Below are 17,504 nucleotides of genomic sequence, written 5' to 3'. Positions count from 1 at the left end.
GGATAAAATGTTCTTTATATCTCATTGTGTGATTGTAGTTGATGTGTCAATAGTCAACACATTGCTCAATGGTGAAATCAATTGCTGTAATTTAGAAGTGGAGGAATCAATAAGTCATTTTATGGAAGTTTTGGAAAGGACCAGTTAACTATATTTATCTAACAATGTTTCCTGTTGATTTTCCTAGTCAACAAGACATGAGATGATAAAATTGGCTTCTTTTGGCCATCTGGCCCATGGTTCGAAATTTGTTGAATGAAAACAGGATTTGAATCTGTGATATGTGCTTAACCCACACTTCATAAGTTAAGCGCACCCAAAGACTTGTGTGGTTTAGTGAAATCCATTAAAAGCAAATAAAAGTAGATAAAACATAGATATGATTAGACGTAGTCATATATAAACTCTGAAATTCATGTTTCTTGAGTAACCCCAGAATGGAGAGATTTAAAACAATCAGTCGCCTACTTATTGTTTTCATGCTAGGACATGAACAAATACCAGCTTTGGTGAAACAAAAACAGAAAAAAGGTTCAAAAAAGTAACAAATCATGGGGCAAGCCTTTGTGGGTCGCGAGGGAAAAGTGATGTCTTGCGAATGTTATTGAGAGCACAGAAAAGCATCACCACACGCTCCAATCCGACTCCAAATCCACCATGGGGAGGTGCACCATACCTTCACAACAGGCAAAACACAAAATCAGGTGCAGATATTAGCAGAAATGGATGCAAGATTTTGAACTTGATAGGTCCAACCTTTGATATTCTAACACTAACTTTCAATATATTTAGTGATCTTTTACACTAATAAACTGACGATCCTCTATACATAAGTTACCATTGCAAACATATCTACAGCAAATGCATGATGATCTAAGCAGGCATAATTGGCAAGACATGAGAACAAGTAGCCAAAAACTTAGCTTGAATTCATTGATGACATCAATCTCACAGACTTGCAAAGTCCAAGAATCTCACAGTGGTTTCTAAGCTTAGGTTTACCTAAATTCTGAAATATAAACTTGATTCCTCACAGATTCCATAAGCACTGAAGAATGAAACACATGGCAGATGCAACAGAAAATGGCTGAATTCACACCCTACAAAGAAAAAGTTGCATGCCCACGACATACGTCTCACTCCCCTTTCCAAAATGGCTCTTTGGCCTTGATCCTATAGACTTATTGGCTGTTCCTTTCAAAAATAAAACCTTCACCCAGCGCTGATTAAACTTTATGTTCAAGCAAAGAAAATAATAGAACATTGAATTTAGTATTAATGACCTACAGGCTAAATAAAGCCACACAAAACATTCAATTATAAAAGTCTACTTCGTTAAATAAATAAATAAATAAAAAAATGATCCTTGATGATTGAGAAGAGAGTTTTAACTTTGATGCACTGATAGAACAAAGAATTTTCATACTATAGGCTCACTTAAAAACCAATTAGAGGTACTTTATATGGTTATCGCTGTTGGCACTCACAATAGATTATCAGTTAGACTAAATATTGACTGAAGTTTTTGAATTTCTTTTTGAACAATTTCTGGATTTGACTGAAGCTTTTCAAGTATAGAAGACAAATTGAATCACAAAGAGAAATACCGGAAAGAATCGATGTATGTTGATATTGTCTTCACATCAATTCCACACTCTCCGGCACGTTTTTCCAAGAATTCAGGAACATGGACACGCTGAGCTCCTGAGATAATTTCCTCCCCTACCAAAAAGGCAATCAAAATATGTAATTATGTCACCTTTTCAATTGAAAAAAAGGGAATAAACATTATTTCCAAGCACACAAAATATGTTTCACTGCATCAGAACTATCAGTCACTTTCTCCTTTAAATTTCTAGAACCAGAAAGCTAATACAAATTGAGGCACTGCAAACATGCAACATAATGGATCCACTAAAAGAAAGCCTCACAAAAGAGAGGGGAATTGTCAGCAAACATGTTATTTTTTCCTTAAAGAAAAAAAAACATAATTCCATAACAAAAGCGGAAAGGTTCGCGAGGAATGGGAGTGTTCCACCTAATGCAATAGGTCAAGAAAAACACACTCCAGCAACCAAGAGGGTATATATGACATAACTCAAGTCAGCACATTCCCGTTTCTCAAGATAAAAAAGTATGTCCTAGCCAACAAATTGGACTAACAAGTTCAGAACTAAAACATTCCAACCTAGAGCTACATGTCAAGAAAAGCTAAATTTTGAGCACAACAATGGACACTAAAGAAAAATTGAATTTTTTTTAGAGCGGTTCCTTTTTTTAAGAAATGAAAAAAAGTACTACCTAAATGATGCACCATACTTCACTCAAAATATTAAACATCCATCTGCTCACAATACATATTTGGCATTAGGAACATTTGAATGAAATCACATCTTACCCATCAAATGAGAATAAAATAATTTTCTCACAATATTAAGAAATTCATAACTTAAATACCTCTGATAAAGACATCAAAAGAATTGCTGTAAGATGGATTGTCATGACAAGGCATGGTATAGAATGGACGAACAGCCTGTGGGTACTTGTGAAGTATATAGAATTCAGTTCCATACCTGAAGAAAAAAGAAAAACAGAAAATTAACACAACCATCATTCATATTAGGAAAGCAAGAAAGAAAAGGTGAATTGGAAGAAGAGAGTTTTTGTGGTTGGGTAGAGGAGTTATTAAATACTTGTCCGTAACAAGCTGCCCAAGCTTTCTTTCTGATTCTGTATTTAGGTCCCCAAGAGGATCAACTTCAACACCAGCTTCCTGTGAAGCAGAAGAGCATGAAAAGGTTAGACTCACAATTGGGACGACAATGGGAAGGGAAACAGCAAGTTTCTTCCCCAAGAGACTGACATCCAGGGCATGGGGGTGAAACAGGGAACAGAAGGGAGAGCCCAGCAGTTTCCCCCATAACCTATCACTTCGGCTATGTGCAATTACGACCATTTTTTTGGATGACCAAGAAATCCATTTGGGGCCAACCTTTAGGACCAAATGTCCTTCAGAACTCGGGAATAGTGGGCATCACAAATCTACCTTACTCTACTTAAATATCAAACTTAGTTCGCATGATGCAAGGCTCGCACCTGTGACCTAAGTCACAACTCACAAGACCTTCAACCCTTTGCCACTTGAATTAAGCCCTGGGGGCGCAGTTACAATTTTTTGACAAAACTGATGCAATTGCCTGCAAAATTATTAGTTGGGACTCAATTGGCAAGGAAACTCACGATGTGCACGCAGATGAATAGAACTTAATTATCAGTTTAGAACTTCTGTGTGCAACCATAGCCCATTGTCAAATTGTTTACTACTTCATATTCCCTAATCCCTTTTCCCTAAATTTATGCTACTTTTGCACTCGAGATGGTTCGGTTTCTTCAGCACGAGAGAAGCTGATAATAACAGAATGCTTGCCTGTGAAGCAAGGCATGACACCTTATCTTCAGGAAACAGCAAATTTCTACAACAATCATTTACCTTTAGCATTTGAATCCCCTCTGCAAATGTAAGTCGTAAGGTCTTTCGCAAATACTGCATTGTCAATCAAACAAACAGTTACTACCTCTGCAGAAAAATACAAGTTGCTATTTAAGTAACTTTCTCGTGGGTATATAAGTCATTGCCACAAGCAATAAGGTTTCCCTATTTCCAAGAATAAGCATATGAATGTATAAAAGAGCAAGTCAATCTGTGGAGGTTAAGCAATCATAGGTAGCATACTGATCACTGAAGTTGAGCCTAGTTACCTTCAGAGGTTCAAAAGGGTATTGCCTTCCAATGGCTTCAAGTTCCTTTTTGCATTTCTCATTCAAGCTATCAAACATGGCCACAAATAAGCGGTCAACAACATCCATGACCTGCAAAAGTAGACTTCATATTGTAATATCCAAATAAAAGTACACTTCATATTGTACTTGCAGAAGCAGTTTTCTAAGAGGCTCTAGCATGCCATACCTCTGAATAATGTTCCTTGATCTCCATTTCAACATCAAGACCTGTAAACTCACACAGATGTCTATGTGTAAAAGAATCTTCTGCCCTAAAGACAGGGCCTACTTCAAATACACGGCCAAAATCACCACATATTGCCATTTGTTTGTGAAGTTGAGGTGACTGCGCCAGACATGCAGGTTGACCTTTATAATCTAATCTGAAAACAGCTGAACCTCCTTCACTAGACCCTCCAATCAATTTTGGAGTGTGGATTCCTACAAACCCTTCAGAGAGCAAAAACTGCCTGAATATCTGCATTTAACTGTAGAAAATTAGCTCATCATTTATAGTTTGCAAGTACTCAATAGAAATGTAGGGAACAATCTCGCAACTTCTTTCTTTTTGTTAACAAGTTTTCTTCTATTATCACCAGAAAGTGACTGGAACCACAATCTGAATCACTTCTACATTAAAAATATAACAAGAATAAGAATATGATATTGTGAAAATGTGCAAGCAAGGGAATATGCATCAAGGCACCATGTCTAGAAACAGTGATACCAATTCCATTGTACGGTGGATAGAGATTGGTAAAAGATTACCATATATCTTTGTGGCTACATCTCAAGAAAAAATGAAGCTACCAGTTTTGAATCTTAAATCCTCATGAAATGACAATTCATAACAAGCATAATGCAGATGTGTAAAGAAGATGAAAATTAAAGCAAACACAAAATGAAGTAATTCAAATAAATCCAGTTGGATACACTTGGGTGTTAGCTAACATTAAACTTAAAAAGACTTGTTAATAATAACGTCACTATAAATTTTGTTTTTGGATAAATGAGAAGTTTATTCAATATTTTATAGCACCGAGGATGTGTTGTAATGGCATACAAGTTACATTCTCAGGGATTACAATAAGTACCAGAAATTCCCCAAAGAGTTCACTGTATCTTGTTTATAACAAATTATATAGGTCCCTGTATTTCAGGCAATGCAGTACCTTATTCAAAATTCTCACTCACACAACTGATTTCTCCCAGTCAAATACACTAAATTATGCACAAAGGCACCTCTCTCCAGTCTCCACTCTATTCTAATTAAATGTCTTCTGTCCTCAACAGTCTTCTCTCTTCTCCAAACAGAATATAAAGCATATTTTGCAATAGACATTTTCAAACAGTAAATAGGTGAAATGGAAATATCGGGTAGTATAACGAACATTTTCAACTTGACATTGAATGCGGAAGATTCCTTGATTTGCAGGTGTGCGCATGTCTAGTATTCTGAAGTTTAAGCGAGTATCCTGATTTACACGAACAAGCTGCTCTCCTTTCTGCACTTGATAGAAATATGTCAGTACACGATCAAAAGGATAGAAAGAACATAGACTGCATTAGTCCAGTTTTTGAAATTTAATGGAATCTCAATTTTTGAAAAGGTAACTGCGAAATGCTGATGACTTTCCTTGAAATATATTGTCAGCCAATTCCAACGTTAAAATTTCATTAAAGCAATAAACCAATTCGAGAAGAGAAAAGAATATACCTCTAAGGCTTGTTCTATCTCCACCTCGCTTCTAGCAGCGTCCTCAATATTAATCGGTAGAGTGGGCACAGCCCTGTTGACACCATAAAGTTTGCTTATTTGAACTTCCACCTGAAGCAAATAAAAAAGACTAATAAGTACTTAGGAACTACCAAAAACAACAAAATAATCAGCATATACAAGAATTCAAAGATTCTTCTGCACCGTTTAGATCAGGTTTATCATATAATAAGGCAACTCCACTATTAATCTTCTCTTGTTTATTCTCATTTGCCATGAATCATTATTTTGTTTAAAGAGGTACTTGTCAGACTAAAATGTAGAAAAGCTCTGGTGATATGAACCCTAAAGTTGTCTTAAATGACAAATTATTGGCACAATTCATATAGCCAAACTCAACTTATTTGGAATTTTGGCATAGTTGTTACTGTTTGGAATTAGTGGGTCCAAATGGAGCAAATGGATATTAAGGAGTCATATACATTGGCTAATCTAGCCTTTAACCTACGGGTTCACGTGAACCCAACAGCATTTGCATTAAAAAATCCACTAAATATATATAAATATTTTGCCTGTGAACTTAGTTATGTATTACTCCTGATCCACTGTCTTAGCTAGACTTTGGTCATACATTTTGAAAAGTTCTCTTCAAATATCTATTTGGCATGAAATTCGAAATCTGAACTTTAAATATTTTCAAGTTCCCAAAAACTGGATCAAACAAATTTTGGTTTTTGGGACTTCTACACACAAAACTTCCAAGTAAAATGCATGTCCAAACACAACTTCATGTTCCCAAAAACTCAAATTTTCAAGTTTTTACTTTCAACTTCAAAATCATGGCCAAACGGAAGTTTGAAAGATAATTTAGGGAGCATTGAAATGAAACAGGTCCAGTGGAATGGAAAATTGAGGACTCAACCTAAAACAATCTTTTTTAATGATTCATATAAGTGACACCAACTCAGTTTCTTTGAGAATTGGCTTTAAAATATATGGCTAAAGTGTATCAAGAAGAACAATAAAAGCATAAAGCAATAACCTTTTTGAAATAAATCTACCTGTTGTTGAGTGGCACCAGTAATTGGCTTCTCTGGTATTGTAACGACACCTTCAACATCAACAATGGACTCTTTGCTTAAACTAGTAGCATATTTCACCATTTGTGAACTAACCAATTCAGGCTTCACAGTCAATACACACTGCACCGTAAATCCTCGTTCCCTCACAACCACAAAAGCTATCTTTTTCCCGACGGGACGAATCGTCTGTACTCTCCCCCGAATCAAGACAACCTGGTCCTTCATTTCTGGCGTGACGGACCCAACTTCAGTCCACTTGCGACCCGTCACAGCCTTAGATTGCAGATCGTTCAGCTCTACGTCACCGTAGTTTCCGGAAAGTGGATCAGATTCTTCAATGGAGACGGTGGAGACAGCAGTGGCGGCTGCGGCGGCGGCTGCCTCTTGACGGCGGCGCTGGCGCTCCAGCTTGGCGGCTTCTTTTTTGGAGATTTTGTTGCTTCCTTCTTCTTGTGGTTCCATTGGAGATGGATTTTGGGGTTTTTCCGATTCCATTTTTTTTAAGAAGAATTTAGGGTTTTAGCTGACAGGAGAAGAAGAAGAAAAAGTAAAATTGTTCTAATGGATGACACTTATATACATAACTGAATAAGCTACTTGCAAATAGTCCACTTGCGATATGACACGTGTTCATTGAATAATTTATATAAGAAAATTCTTAAAAAACTACTCTCGATCCCAAAATATTTGTCACTCTTCATTTTTTGAGAGATTCAAAAGGAATAAGTATAGTTCCACAAATGGTATTTGAAGAATATAAGGTGTTACGCGAACTAAGCCTTATCTTTATGTGGGGTAGAGAACGACTTAATTTTTGAATTATCTACTTATTGATTTAATCTAATTCAATTTAATTTCATATTAATTAAATTAATTTTTTTCTTAAAAATAATACTTTAGAGGGGAAGAGTAGCATGAAGCACAAATGTAGTCTGGTTTTCAATTGCACATAAGAAGAGAACGAACTTCGTATATCCCTTTTCAATTCATTTTGTGAAACTATTCATCAAGCAAAGCAGTTGATAAGTCATCAAAAAATTTGTGTGAGAATAATGGAACGGTAAACATCACTCATATTTAACTCTCCCATGTGACAAATGATATGAAAAGCTACGGTGAAGAAATAAAGAGATCTTTCTATATCGAAATCTCATTTGAAAAGAAGAACCAAAACAGAATGGTTTCACTTTTGATACTAATTATTATTCCAATACAATCAATCAAACAACCCCTTCATGTATTGCCTTGACATATTGGCCTCAAAACTCCAAATGACAGCAAATAAGCATATTCTACTAAAACAATCAAGATAGTGTAAAAAAAAAGTGTGACATATAAATGTGTAAAATAAAATTCAGGTAAATTAACTACATGTTGTAAGCTACAAAATCAGGTGAAAAAAACAAACAACTGAAAATAGCTCATCTTAGGACAACCTTTAACTTGTTTTCCACCTGTTCTCTCACTTTCCACTGCATTCAAATACACAAAAAGACATTTAGCAATGGTAGGAGAAAGATGGTAGAGATTCATTTGAAAGAGGGGTTACCTGCAAATCGTTTATTTCCTCGTCTGTAAGTGAACGTTCCATGGACCGATAAGCTATCCGATAGCAATGACTTGTCATTCCTTTCTTATTGGTGAAGTTGTCGATCAGTTTCACCTGACAGCAATAGAAACGGAAGCAACAGTCACTAGACGAACTCATGTTACAAACACAAGTCACTACACGAAGTACATGATGACTGAGAAATCAGTCTAGATCCGACCCATTGGGTCAGAGGATGAGTGAGTATGTCTCTCTACCCTTCTCCACTTACATACCAAAGTTAGTTACCACACAAACTCGTGTTACAAACACAACCCAATAAACCTACTGTAAAATTGGCCAAACCTGTGGTGGTTGGCTTCACTAGGAAAACCGTCACTCAGCTCTAACCCCAGGGTATGACATGGAAATCACTAAAGCTTAAGATAAAGTACAAGATTCGGAATAGCTTACTTTGGAGAAATGAACTAATGATATCAATGAATAGGCCCCATAAAACTGGTCGAGTAAGAGGAAACATTTCAAATAACCGAGAAAACTAGCAGAATAATCTGGAATAGACATTCAAGAATTCAAATATTGGGGTATATCCACGGACCATTAAACGAGAGAAGTTCAAAGCCAAAACTAGATCCTTAATCTCTTGATTTTTTTTGTAATAACTGTAGTGTCGGGGCCAGCAATCACCATTTCTATGGAGGAATGGAGCTCATGTAAGCAGAATGTTTAATGACCATTGCACAAGTGTGAATGTCCCTCAATAAAATCCTAACAGTAGACGTGCCCCAACAAAATAGATTAAATGTTAACTTTTCTTTTAAAACACTAGTGTCCGAACCAGCTTGAGGTGCATCTCATCTATTCTACCAAAAACTAGTAACACAACACATTAATGAAGGGCCTCTCATATCTATTAGTTGAATTTGGCAGTAACTAGAACCATCACGTGGACATACCTCCTCGGCAAGGTCTCCAGCAATACCTCTAACAACTTCACAGAGATTGTTCTCGGTAAATGAATCACTGATCCAGAAACTCATATCTTTATAACAAGGTGGATACTGCAAAAATTAAGGAGCTTAAGTCTTTTAAACAAGATCATAAACACTAAAAGATCCACAAACATGATTATGCAGTCAAAGACTCAAATGGACCCCTTGAGTGCATTCTTCAAACAAAATGTTATGCACTTAATGAAAAATGAAATCTTCACATATAAGAGTTGGATTCTTCAAATGCTTGAAAACCACATAAGATAAACATTAGTAAACAAGTCCTACCTTGGAAAATGTCTTAAACTTCAACCCGAGCCGGCCGCTAGAAAACTACATCATGATCAAGAAAATGTTACCGAAAGCTAGCAAAATCTGAACTGGTGATAAAAAGGAGAGAGAGAGGTGGAAAGAAGTAGCTGAAAATTCAGAACAAGGTGAAAAATGAAAACAGGACAGATGAAGAAATTACTTGAGAAGTGAACCGCTCATCAGTTGACCAGAACAGTCGAATATCTGGAATATCAAATAAAACCATAGCCAAGCGCTCCAATCCAAGCCCAAATGCCCAAGCAACATTGTCTGTTTTACCGCTTCTTTTCAATATTTCTTGTTCTGTCACTCCACAACCCAAAACTTCCATCCATTGATCCTGTAAAGGACTTAACACTGAGTAGAACATAATATATGGTATAGTTATTATTATATGGTATATCAAATAAAACCAAAGCCAAGCGCTCCAATCCAAGAAATGATGATTACTGCTTTTGTTATTATATTATCTTCTTCCTGAATGTTTGGCTATTGTTTCCTATAGTCCTTGCTGGCACACATCTTTAATCTTCCTGCTTTATATTTCCAACGAAGAAATCCACTTATTGACTGAATTCAAAGTAACGAAAGCTAGCTCACATAATTAGAAGTTGGCATATGATGTGAGCGTCTAATGCATGCTTGACACTCTTGAGCCACAGTAAAAGAAATTGTTTAAGTAGGTGATACAATCTTACTCTTCTACACATTTGATAGTATCTTATTGAACAATCTGATGAAACCACAAAACTAACTCGCATAATACTCTGGACTTTAACATCTGGAGAGGAGGAAATAGAAGAAACAAAAGCATGTATAAGTCTGTCATAAACTAATGCAAAGTATACCTGAAAATATATCTCCAGTTCAAATGACGGATTAGTAAAGGGGAAATAAGTGTCAACCCAGCGCATTTCCACCCCACCTGAAGAATTAGAAAGATTAGGCTGGAGATTCATAAATCTTTCTCACGAAAAAGTAAATTTTGTAGTAGAAAGATGGCTTCTGAAGAAGAGAACAAGTTAAAAGATCTATACACGATGGAAAAGCAGCAGCATTGGACCCGTCCTGAGTCCATTGATCTACCGGAATTTAAGGGGAGCCATCAACTACATTATACTATCAGATAAGAACTTCGATAGGTACTCTTAACTTCTTAAAGTAACTTCGACCTATTATTTAGCAGTCTGCACTCTGCTCCAGCCTTCTATTACTATCTGCCCTAAAATCAGGTTCTAATTGAGACACCTATTCTTTAAAGAAAATTGAAAGAAGCAAGAAAGATTTATACAATGTACAACCATCACCGCACCAAACTTCTAAGACGATATGAACATAATTACAAACTGGCCTCTAGGACCAACTCCTAATGATGCAAGGAAGTCATAGAGTAAGAGATTGGTTGCGATATAGATATGAAAATGGTAAATCATAGTCAAATCACCAAGACTCGTTATTGGTTTGCAATCCCATTAATTATATGGTAAATTATTGGCATCATAATGACTCATTTAGATGAGACAGATTTATACCAAATAGATGTCGTGCCAAACCCTCAAGACATTTCTTCAGATCTTCCGCAGCATGTGACGTTGCATCAGTACCTGAACCCTCCCAATCATTTGGAGCAAAGACCCGTACACCCTCCATCTACATAGTATGGAAGAAAACCATTAAAGGATAAATCCACACAATAATCTGCAATGTGAAGAGAAAAATATGTTTGCAGGTAGAGAACCTGATGGAATACAGGATAGTGAGTTGAGTCGATGGAATCTCTACGGTACACATCTCCAGTAACAAGAAAATGGGTGTGTCCATTCCTCAGTAGCTCAGCTTGATGTGCACTTGTGTGGCACCTTAGGACAGTTTGAGAATCCACATAATATGTGTCATTGTAACTCCTGCTAACGTGATCAGCAGGTACCAAGACTTCATCAAAGTTCTGCAGGTAGGAACCCACAAGTTGCAGTAAGAAGAAAGCAACCGAAGTTAATTAAAACTCTTACCAGGATACGTGAACAAAAGGGAAAACACATCCCAAGTGCAGTTTATGAATATCCCATCAACAAATGAGTTCTGTTTCAAAAAGCTTTTCCTATCCTTAATCCACTGATAAATTTATTTCCAGTTTGATACCATCATTGAGCTATTCTTCCTATTCCACATAGAACATGTAATAACACGATTAAGAAATGTAAATCAAGCAACTGAAAGAAGTAGACATACTGAATAGTATTTCAACCTATCATTGAGAAACTTGATGATTCTAACGGTTTCTTCAATATAACTCTGTCTATGTTAGTGGTTGAATGGTTGACATGCCTGACTCATAATTGATGGGGAATAATATTGTTGACCTTAGAGCTAATAGAATTAGGTTTTCGGGAGTAGAAGAGTATAATTCATTACTCAGCAGAATATGAGGAACCCCATGAAAAGGCCAAAATGAATGGTTTGTTAGGACCCTAACTTCACTGCAAATTAAACAGATGTTAATGCCAGCTATATGAAATTATGAATAAAGAAAATGCTTGATCAATGGGGAAAGGAACATAATTCTAGCACAGAAAGCAAATATAATTACAAAAAAACAAAATCATGAAGAGTGCAAAAAAAGATTCCTTAACCTTCTTGGACCAACCTGTCTAACAGAAACTATTGGGCACAAATCATCAAACTTGTCAAACTTATCTGGATAGTTTGTGTCAAAATAATCATAGATCGCATTCTTAAGGATACCAAGTGGATGTTGGTTCCTCCTATGAAGCTGCATTCCAAGCTTTGCAAATATTGTATCTGGAATATTGTTTGTGGGGTCATCCCTTACTATTTCTGTATATGCAATCATCAGGTTAGTACCAATTACCAGATGATAGAACAAAATTCTCTCTGTTAAAAGCTCCACCAAGGCAATACAGATGTCAAATTAACAACAAATGAAAACATTTTTTACTCACAAAAACACAATGGATAAGCATAAGGCCACAGTTATAAGTGAAAATAGAAACTGTCTGTAGTTACAGAATTGCAATTTTAAGAGAACACAACAAAAGAAAAAATGAGAAATACAAAGGTATGATATAATAAGACTTGACTTTGGCTACTTGCCTTCTTATCTCCAAGAGCTTTCTGTTGGCCCCGGAGGACAAATTCTATCATAGAAACAACATGAAAAAGGAAACAAACTTGAACCTTGTATGTACATAGGAAAATGTGAAGAAAAGATATTTTTTTCAGCACAAGTGTGCACTTTCCCATACTTGGAAATCTTGTATCCACCAAGCTCGAGAGCAGAGACTCCAATGGAGAACTAACTACAAAATACCATTTCATAAACAACCCAGAAACTATTGCTACAACTACTTCCCCTCAATACAAACTAGTTCAAAGTCGGCTATACAAATCTTCAATCTCAATTCCGCTCCATTTCGACCCAAATAGACCGACCCAGAGGAGAAGTTCGATTCCACAATCATAAAAAGGCAAACTTTAATAGCCTCCAGGAAGGTAACTACAAAATACCATTTCATAATCGACCCACAAGCTGTTACAAAAACTACTAGGCATCAACTCCAAACTAGCTTAATGTTTGCTGAACAAATCCTCAGTATCAAATTGCAATTATGTTCCATTTGGACCCCATCAGACCGACCAGATGAAAATTTCAGATTCTACACTCATAAAAACTCGAATTTAACAAACCCAATTCATGTTAATGAAAACTGAAAAAATACAGAGAGGGCAGAAAGCTTGTTATGCTATTTAAGTAACTGACCATCCTTGGAAATCCCAAACTTAAGTGGTTAGCCAACTGTGGAACCTGTTTACTAGTTTCAGAGGCATAAGGTGGACTACGCCTAAAAGGGCAAGTCAGGCTCTAGTAAGCTGGAACAATGAGGGGAGTGGTAGCGCAGACAAAAACAGACGGAGAATTGTCCCAGCAGTGATATGGTGAACCGTTTGGAAGGAGAGAAATTCAAGATGTTATGAAAGTATCAGTAGTCCTTTGCATAGGATTAAAATGAACTGCACTATCATTGTTTGCTATTGGTGTAGTTCCGAGAATATAGATGATCATGTAGCAATTGTAGACATCTTAGGATCCTTGTAAGATGAGATAGGACCTAGAGATAGGTTTTCTTTTTTGGGTTGCTGAGCTTACTCAGTTGTATGTAGCTCTGTGATGTAAATTCTTGGGATCCCAGCCTTAGTGCTGAAGATTTATATACAAACTTGTTACCTTTGTCAAAAAAAAAATCCCAAATCAGTTCAAAGACTGCTATACAAATCCTCAATCTCAATTCTGCTTCATTTGGACCCATAATTAGAAGAGAAATTCAAGTCCACAATCATAAAAATGCAAACTTTAGTAGTCTCCAATGGGGAGGTAACTATAAATACCATTTCATAAACGACCGAGGGGCAACTACGTCTCAATCCCAAAATAGTTCAAAGACGGCTATACAAATCCTCAATATCAATTCTGCGTCATTTGGACCCATAATTAGAGGAGAAATTCAATTCCACAATCATACAAATGCAAATTTTGATAGTCTCCAATGGGGAAGTAACTACAAAATACCATTTCATAAACGATCCAAAAGCTATTACACTAAACGGCTGAGTTTAAGGTCAACTGTATAAATCCTCAATATCAATTCTGCTTCATTTGGACCCATAATTAGAGGATAAATTTCGATTCACAATCATAAAAATGCAAACTTTAATAGCCTCCAATGGGGAGGTAACTACAAAATACCATTTCATAAACAACCCAAAAGCTAATACACTAAGCTACTTAGTCCAAAGTACACTATCCAAATCCTCAATATCAATTCTTCTCCATTTGGACCCAATTAGACCGACCCAGATGAAAATTCAACATTCTACAGGCATAAAAACTCGAACTTTACAAACCCCACATCATGTAAAATGAAAACCAAAGCCAATACAGATAGAAAAAGAAAAACATAAGTAAACTGACCATCTTTTGAAATCTTGACTCCACCAAGATCGAGAGCAGAGGCTACCACTGATGATTGCCTCTTCTTGTGACCATGGACTCCATCTACTGCAAGAAACGGAGAAGAAGTAGAGAAAGAGGAGAAAGGAACAAGAAATCCAAAGCTTCGAATGCCATTCTTGGGAAAATATGAAGTGGGATTAGAGAACAAAGTGGATTTAGCTAATGAAAGAGCCATTGCAAATTTGCTCTGCCTCTCCGGTGAGTGGCGCCGGTTCTGGATACTCTATCAAGAGTCAAGAGACATCCTTCTCCAAAAAAAATAATAAAAAATAGATATATATAATACTTACTATTATTCAAAATTCATTACTTTAAATTTTATCGACCCTACTTAATCTTAATTGAATCACTTTGTTTGTATAGTAATAACTCAACATTGCTTAATTGAATCCACAATAGCTTTCATGTGGTAGGTGTTTGTGTCTATCGAGATACGTATGTCTTCAAAAAAATTTATTACATTCAAACCGAAAAAATTAAAAAAACCGAACCAAACCGACAATAACTAAACTGACAGTTATTTTTTTATTTTGTTTGGTTTGATTTTAGAAATTTAAAAACCGACTAAATTGATTTAGTTTTGATTTTAATCAATAACCGATCAAGACCGAACCATGAACACCCATAATTGTAACCTCACTTTTTCATCTCATTCAATACAGTGCACTTTCCACCTTGCTACAAATAATTTTATTCTAAGCTATATTTTCTATAACTAGATAATGTTGTCCGTGCTATGCAAGGACCCAATAATATAAATGGTATGTTTTGGGGTTAATAACCGAGTTTTTGAAGCGATTGTTTGCGTGGATAAAGGAATAAGTTTTTTTATCACAAACCTGTACTTTCTTTGATGCTATTTAAGGCATAATAAGACTACCACATACAAGATTTTTGAAATATTTTATGTTGTCAATTATCATAATTTATAGTATTTTTACGATAGATTCACTTCAAGAATCAGTGAAATTTTTTGTATTTTTTTCAAAACATATTTTTTGTTGCAAATATCATGATTTATAGTATTTTTACGCAATTTTTAAATATAAAAAAAAAAACAAAAAAAAAAGACAAATAAATTAAAATGGACCCAATATATGTTATTTTTGTTGTCTCAATTTATGTGACACAAATGAAATTTAGAGAGTCATCCAAATTTTCATATTTTTAAAAAAAATGTTTTAAGTTATTAATTATAGTGATTTATAATATTTTTATGTAACTTTGAAATAACGTACATTAGTGGTCACTTTGTCCTAATTTATGTGATATGGATAAAATTACAAATTAACCCTTTTAAAATGTCTTTCAGATATTTTAAGTTGTTAATTATTATTACTTATAATACTTTTTTGGTAATTTTAAAATGATATGTGTTATTTTTTTTGTTCCAATATATGTGAGTCTGATAGAATTCTGAGAGTCAACCTATTTTATTATATAGCTTTTAAATATTTTAAATTGGTAATTATTGTAATTTTTAATGTTTTTTAAGTCATTTGTAAATGATATATGTTGTTTCCTAGATTGGGACTTTTCCATTTGTGACATATACTATCATATTATAAAACTCCCTTTTAAACTCCAAAATTAAATCATACTTCAATATATTTTACATGTCTATAATTTAAGATCATAAGATTCAAAAGTTTTTTACTTTCTAAAATTTTGTGTCAAGTTAAAATCTAACAAAGAAACTAAAATGAAGGGAGTAGAAAATAGTAGAGAAAAAAAAGCGCTTACTATGATAAACGAAATAAAAAAATAATAGGTAATTATAAAATCGAAAACTACAAGAAAAACTAAACAATTTTCGATCAACTTTTATATAATTTTATTTAGGATCATATCCTCAATAAGTTGTACATATATTACACATAATTCGCACTCGTCAAATGCGATTTACCCTTTATGTACTTACTTACCCTTATGTCCCTTCTGCATTGCCGGTAAATGCCACGTGGAATTCTACTTTTGTAGCTTATATTTTGTCCTTTATTTTCATTACAAAAAAATTATCTTGTAAATTTTGATAAATAAAATGTTTTCATGTCTTTTTATAATAATGCTTATTTTAGTGACAAATACCTTAATTGTTATATACGTATTTTTTTGTCCTAATTTATGTGACATGATTGAAATTTTAAGAGTTCATGAAGTTTTTATTGGAACATTTTTTATGTATTTTAAATTATATAAGTTGTTAATTATTGTGTTTTATAGTAATTTGTATGTAATTTTTTATATAAATTATATCTCATAAAATATAAAAATTTTACATCCGAGTTCACAATCAAAGTTTGAAAATATGAATCTTCATCAACTTTTTGGTTTTATGATTAGAATATTGAGTCCGGGCTCAGCACGGGCCAAGCACCACCAATATTGTGATAGGTTTGATAAATCGAATTATCTATTGTAAAATGTTTAATATAATGGGAAAAAGGGGGGATGGGGGGTGGGGGGGGGGGAAATCATTTCTTGCATTAATTTTTTAAAATAATTCAATCCTTCAATTAGTGAATTCTATATTAAGATATGATAGATAAGTAAATTTAAGATTATTAGAATATACAAAAATTTAAAAGATACATATATAAATCTCCCCTAACTTTAACAAATTTAAACAAAATCATACATTATCACTTTATTTCTCTTTATTGGCACAAATATTAGTGTTATTAGTTTGCTACATAGTACTGAAAAAGTTTATTCTCAATATCATATATATATTATTTTAAAAGGGAGTTTATGCCCAAGTTCTACTATATAATAAATATAATATATAATATTCAAGAAAGTCTCAATTTTGAATATTATATATTATACTTGGGCATAAACTCCCTTTTAAAAGTCCCACAAGTATAATATATAATATTGAAGATTGGGAAAAGTCCCAATTTTGAATATTATATATTATACTTGGGCTTAAAACTCTCTTTTATAATATAGTAGAATATATTCACACAATTATTTTCATCTTCACTATCTTTATCTTCTGATCATAATTTTTTTTTTTACTATCGTACAATATTGTTGGTCT

General features: G+C 34.5%; 2 protein-coding genes across 2 annotated transcripts; both read right to left on the bottom strand.

Annotated features, from left to right (window-relative positions):
• Positions 1–396: 396 nt before the first annotated feature.
• On the bottom strand, positions 397–7,234 carry LOC125867097 (aspartate--tRNA ligase 2, cytoplasmic). Its single transcript, XM_049547519.1, has 10 exons — positions 6,559–7,234; positions 5,498–5,608; positions 5,172–5,285; positions 3,968–4,258; positions 3,760–3,870; positions 3,491–3,544; positions 2,694–2,773; positions 2,458–2,573; positions 1,608–1,722; positions 397–676 (listed from the first exon to the last, which is right to left on the bottom strand). Exons 1-10 carry the CDS (start codon positions 7,072–7,074, stop codon positions 550–552), a joined length of 1,635 nt encoding a protein of 544 aa, XP_049403476.1. The 5' UTR covers positions 7,075–7,234; the 3' UTR covers positions 397–549.
• Positions 7,235–7,749: 515 nt separating this feature from the next.
• LOC125867535 (phenylalanine--tRNA ligase, chloroplastic/mitochondrial) lies at positions 7,750–14,700 on the bottom strand. Its single transcript, XM_049548074.1, has 10 exons — positions 14,420–14,700; positions 12,077–12,267; positions 11,171–11,377; positions 10,965–11,082; positions 10,281–10,357; positions 9,593–9,772; positions 9,409–9,453; positions 9,085–9,189; positions 8,129–8,242; positions 7,750–8,051 (listed from the first exon to the last, which is right to left on the bottom strand). Exons 1-10 carry the CDS (start codon positions 14,634–14,636, stop codon positions 8,001–8,003), a joined length of 1,305 nt encoding a protein of 434 aa, XP_049404031.1. The 5' UTR covers positions 14,637–14,700; the 3' UTR covers positions 7,750–8,000.
• Positions 14,701–17,504: the final 2,804 nt, after the last annotated feature.

Source organism: Solanum stenotomum, chromosome 6 (assembly GCF_019186545.1).
Source record: "Solanum stenotomum isolate F172 chromosome 6, ASM1918654v1, whole genome shotgun sequence".
Taxonomy (NCBI): Eukaryota; Viridiplantae; Streptophyta; class Magnoliopsida; order Solanales; family Solanaceae; genus Solanum; species Solanum stenotomum.
This window is presented reverse-complemented; position numbering and strand designations above follow the sequence as displayed.

Bases quoted from the DNA above. Each gene is read 5' to 3' on its own strand.
- LOC125867097 (XM_049547519.1), bottom strand. From the start codon at position 7,074: ATGGAATCGGAAAAACCCCAAAATCCATCTCCAATGGAACCACAAGAA. The intron at 5,609-6,558 runs GTAGATTTATTT...TATTTGCTTCAG, and splicing joins CTGGTGCCACTCAACAACAG to GTGGAAGTTCAAATAAGCAA. The intron at 1,723-2,457 runs GTATTTAAGTTA...CCTTTTTGGTAG, and splicing joins TTTTGATGTCTTTATCAGAG to GGGAGGAAATTATCTCAGGA.
- LOC125867535 (XM_049548074.1), bottom strand. From the start codon at position 14,636: ATGGCTCTTTCATTAGCTAAATCCACTTTGTTCTCTAATCCCACTTCA. The intron at 10,358-10,964 runs GTATAAATCTGT...CTAATTCTTCAG, and splicing joins TTTGGCACGACATCTATTTG to GTGGGGTGGAAATGCGCTGG. The intron at 9,190-9,408 runs GTAGGACTTGTT...TAATTTTTGCAG, and splicing joins AGTTTAAGACATTTTCCAAG to TATCCACCTTGTTATAAAGA.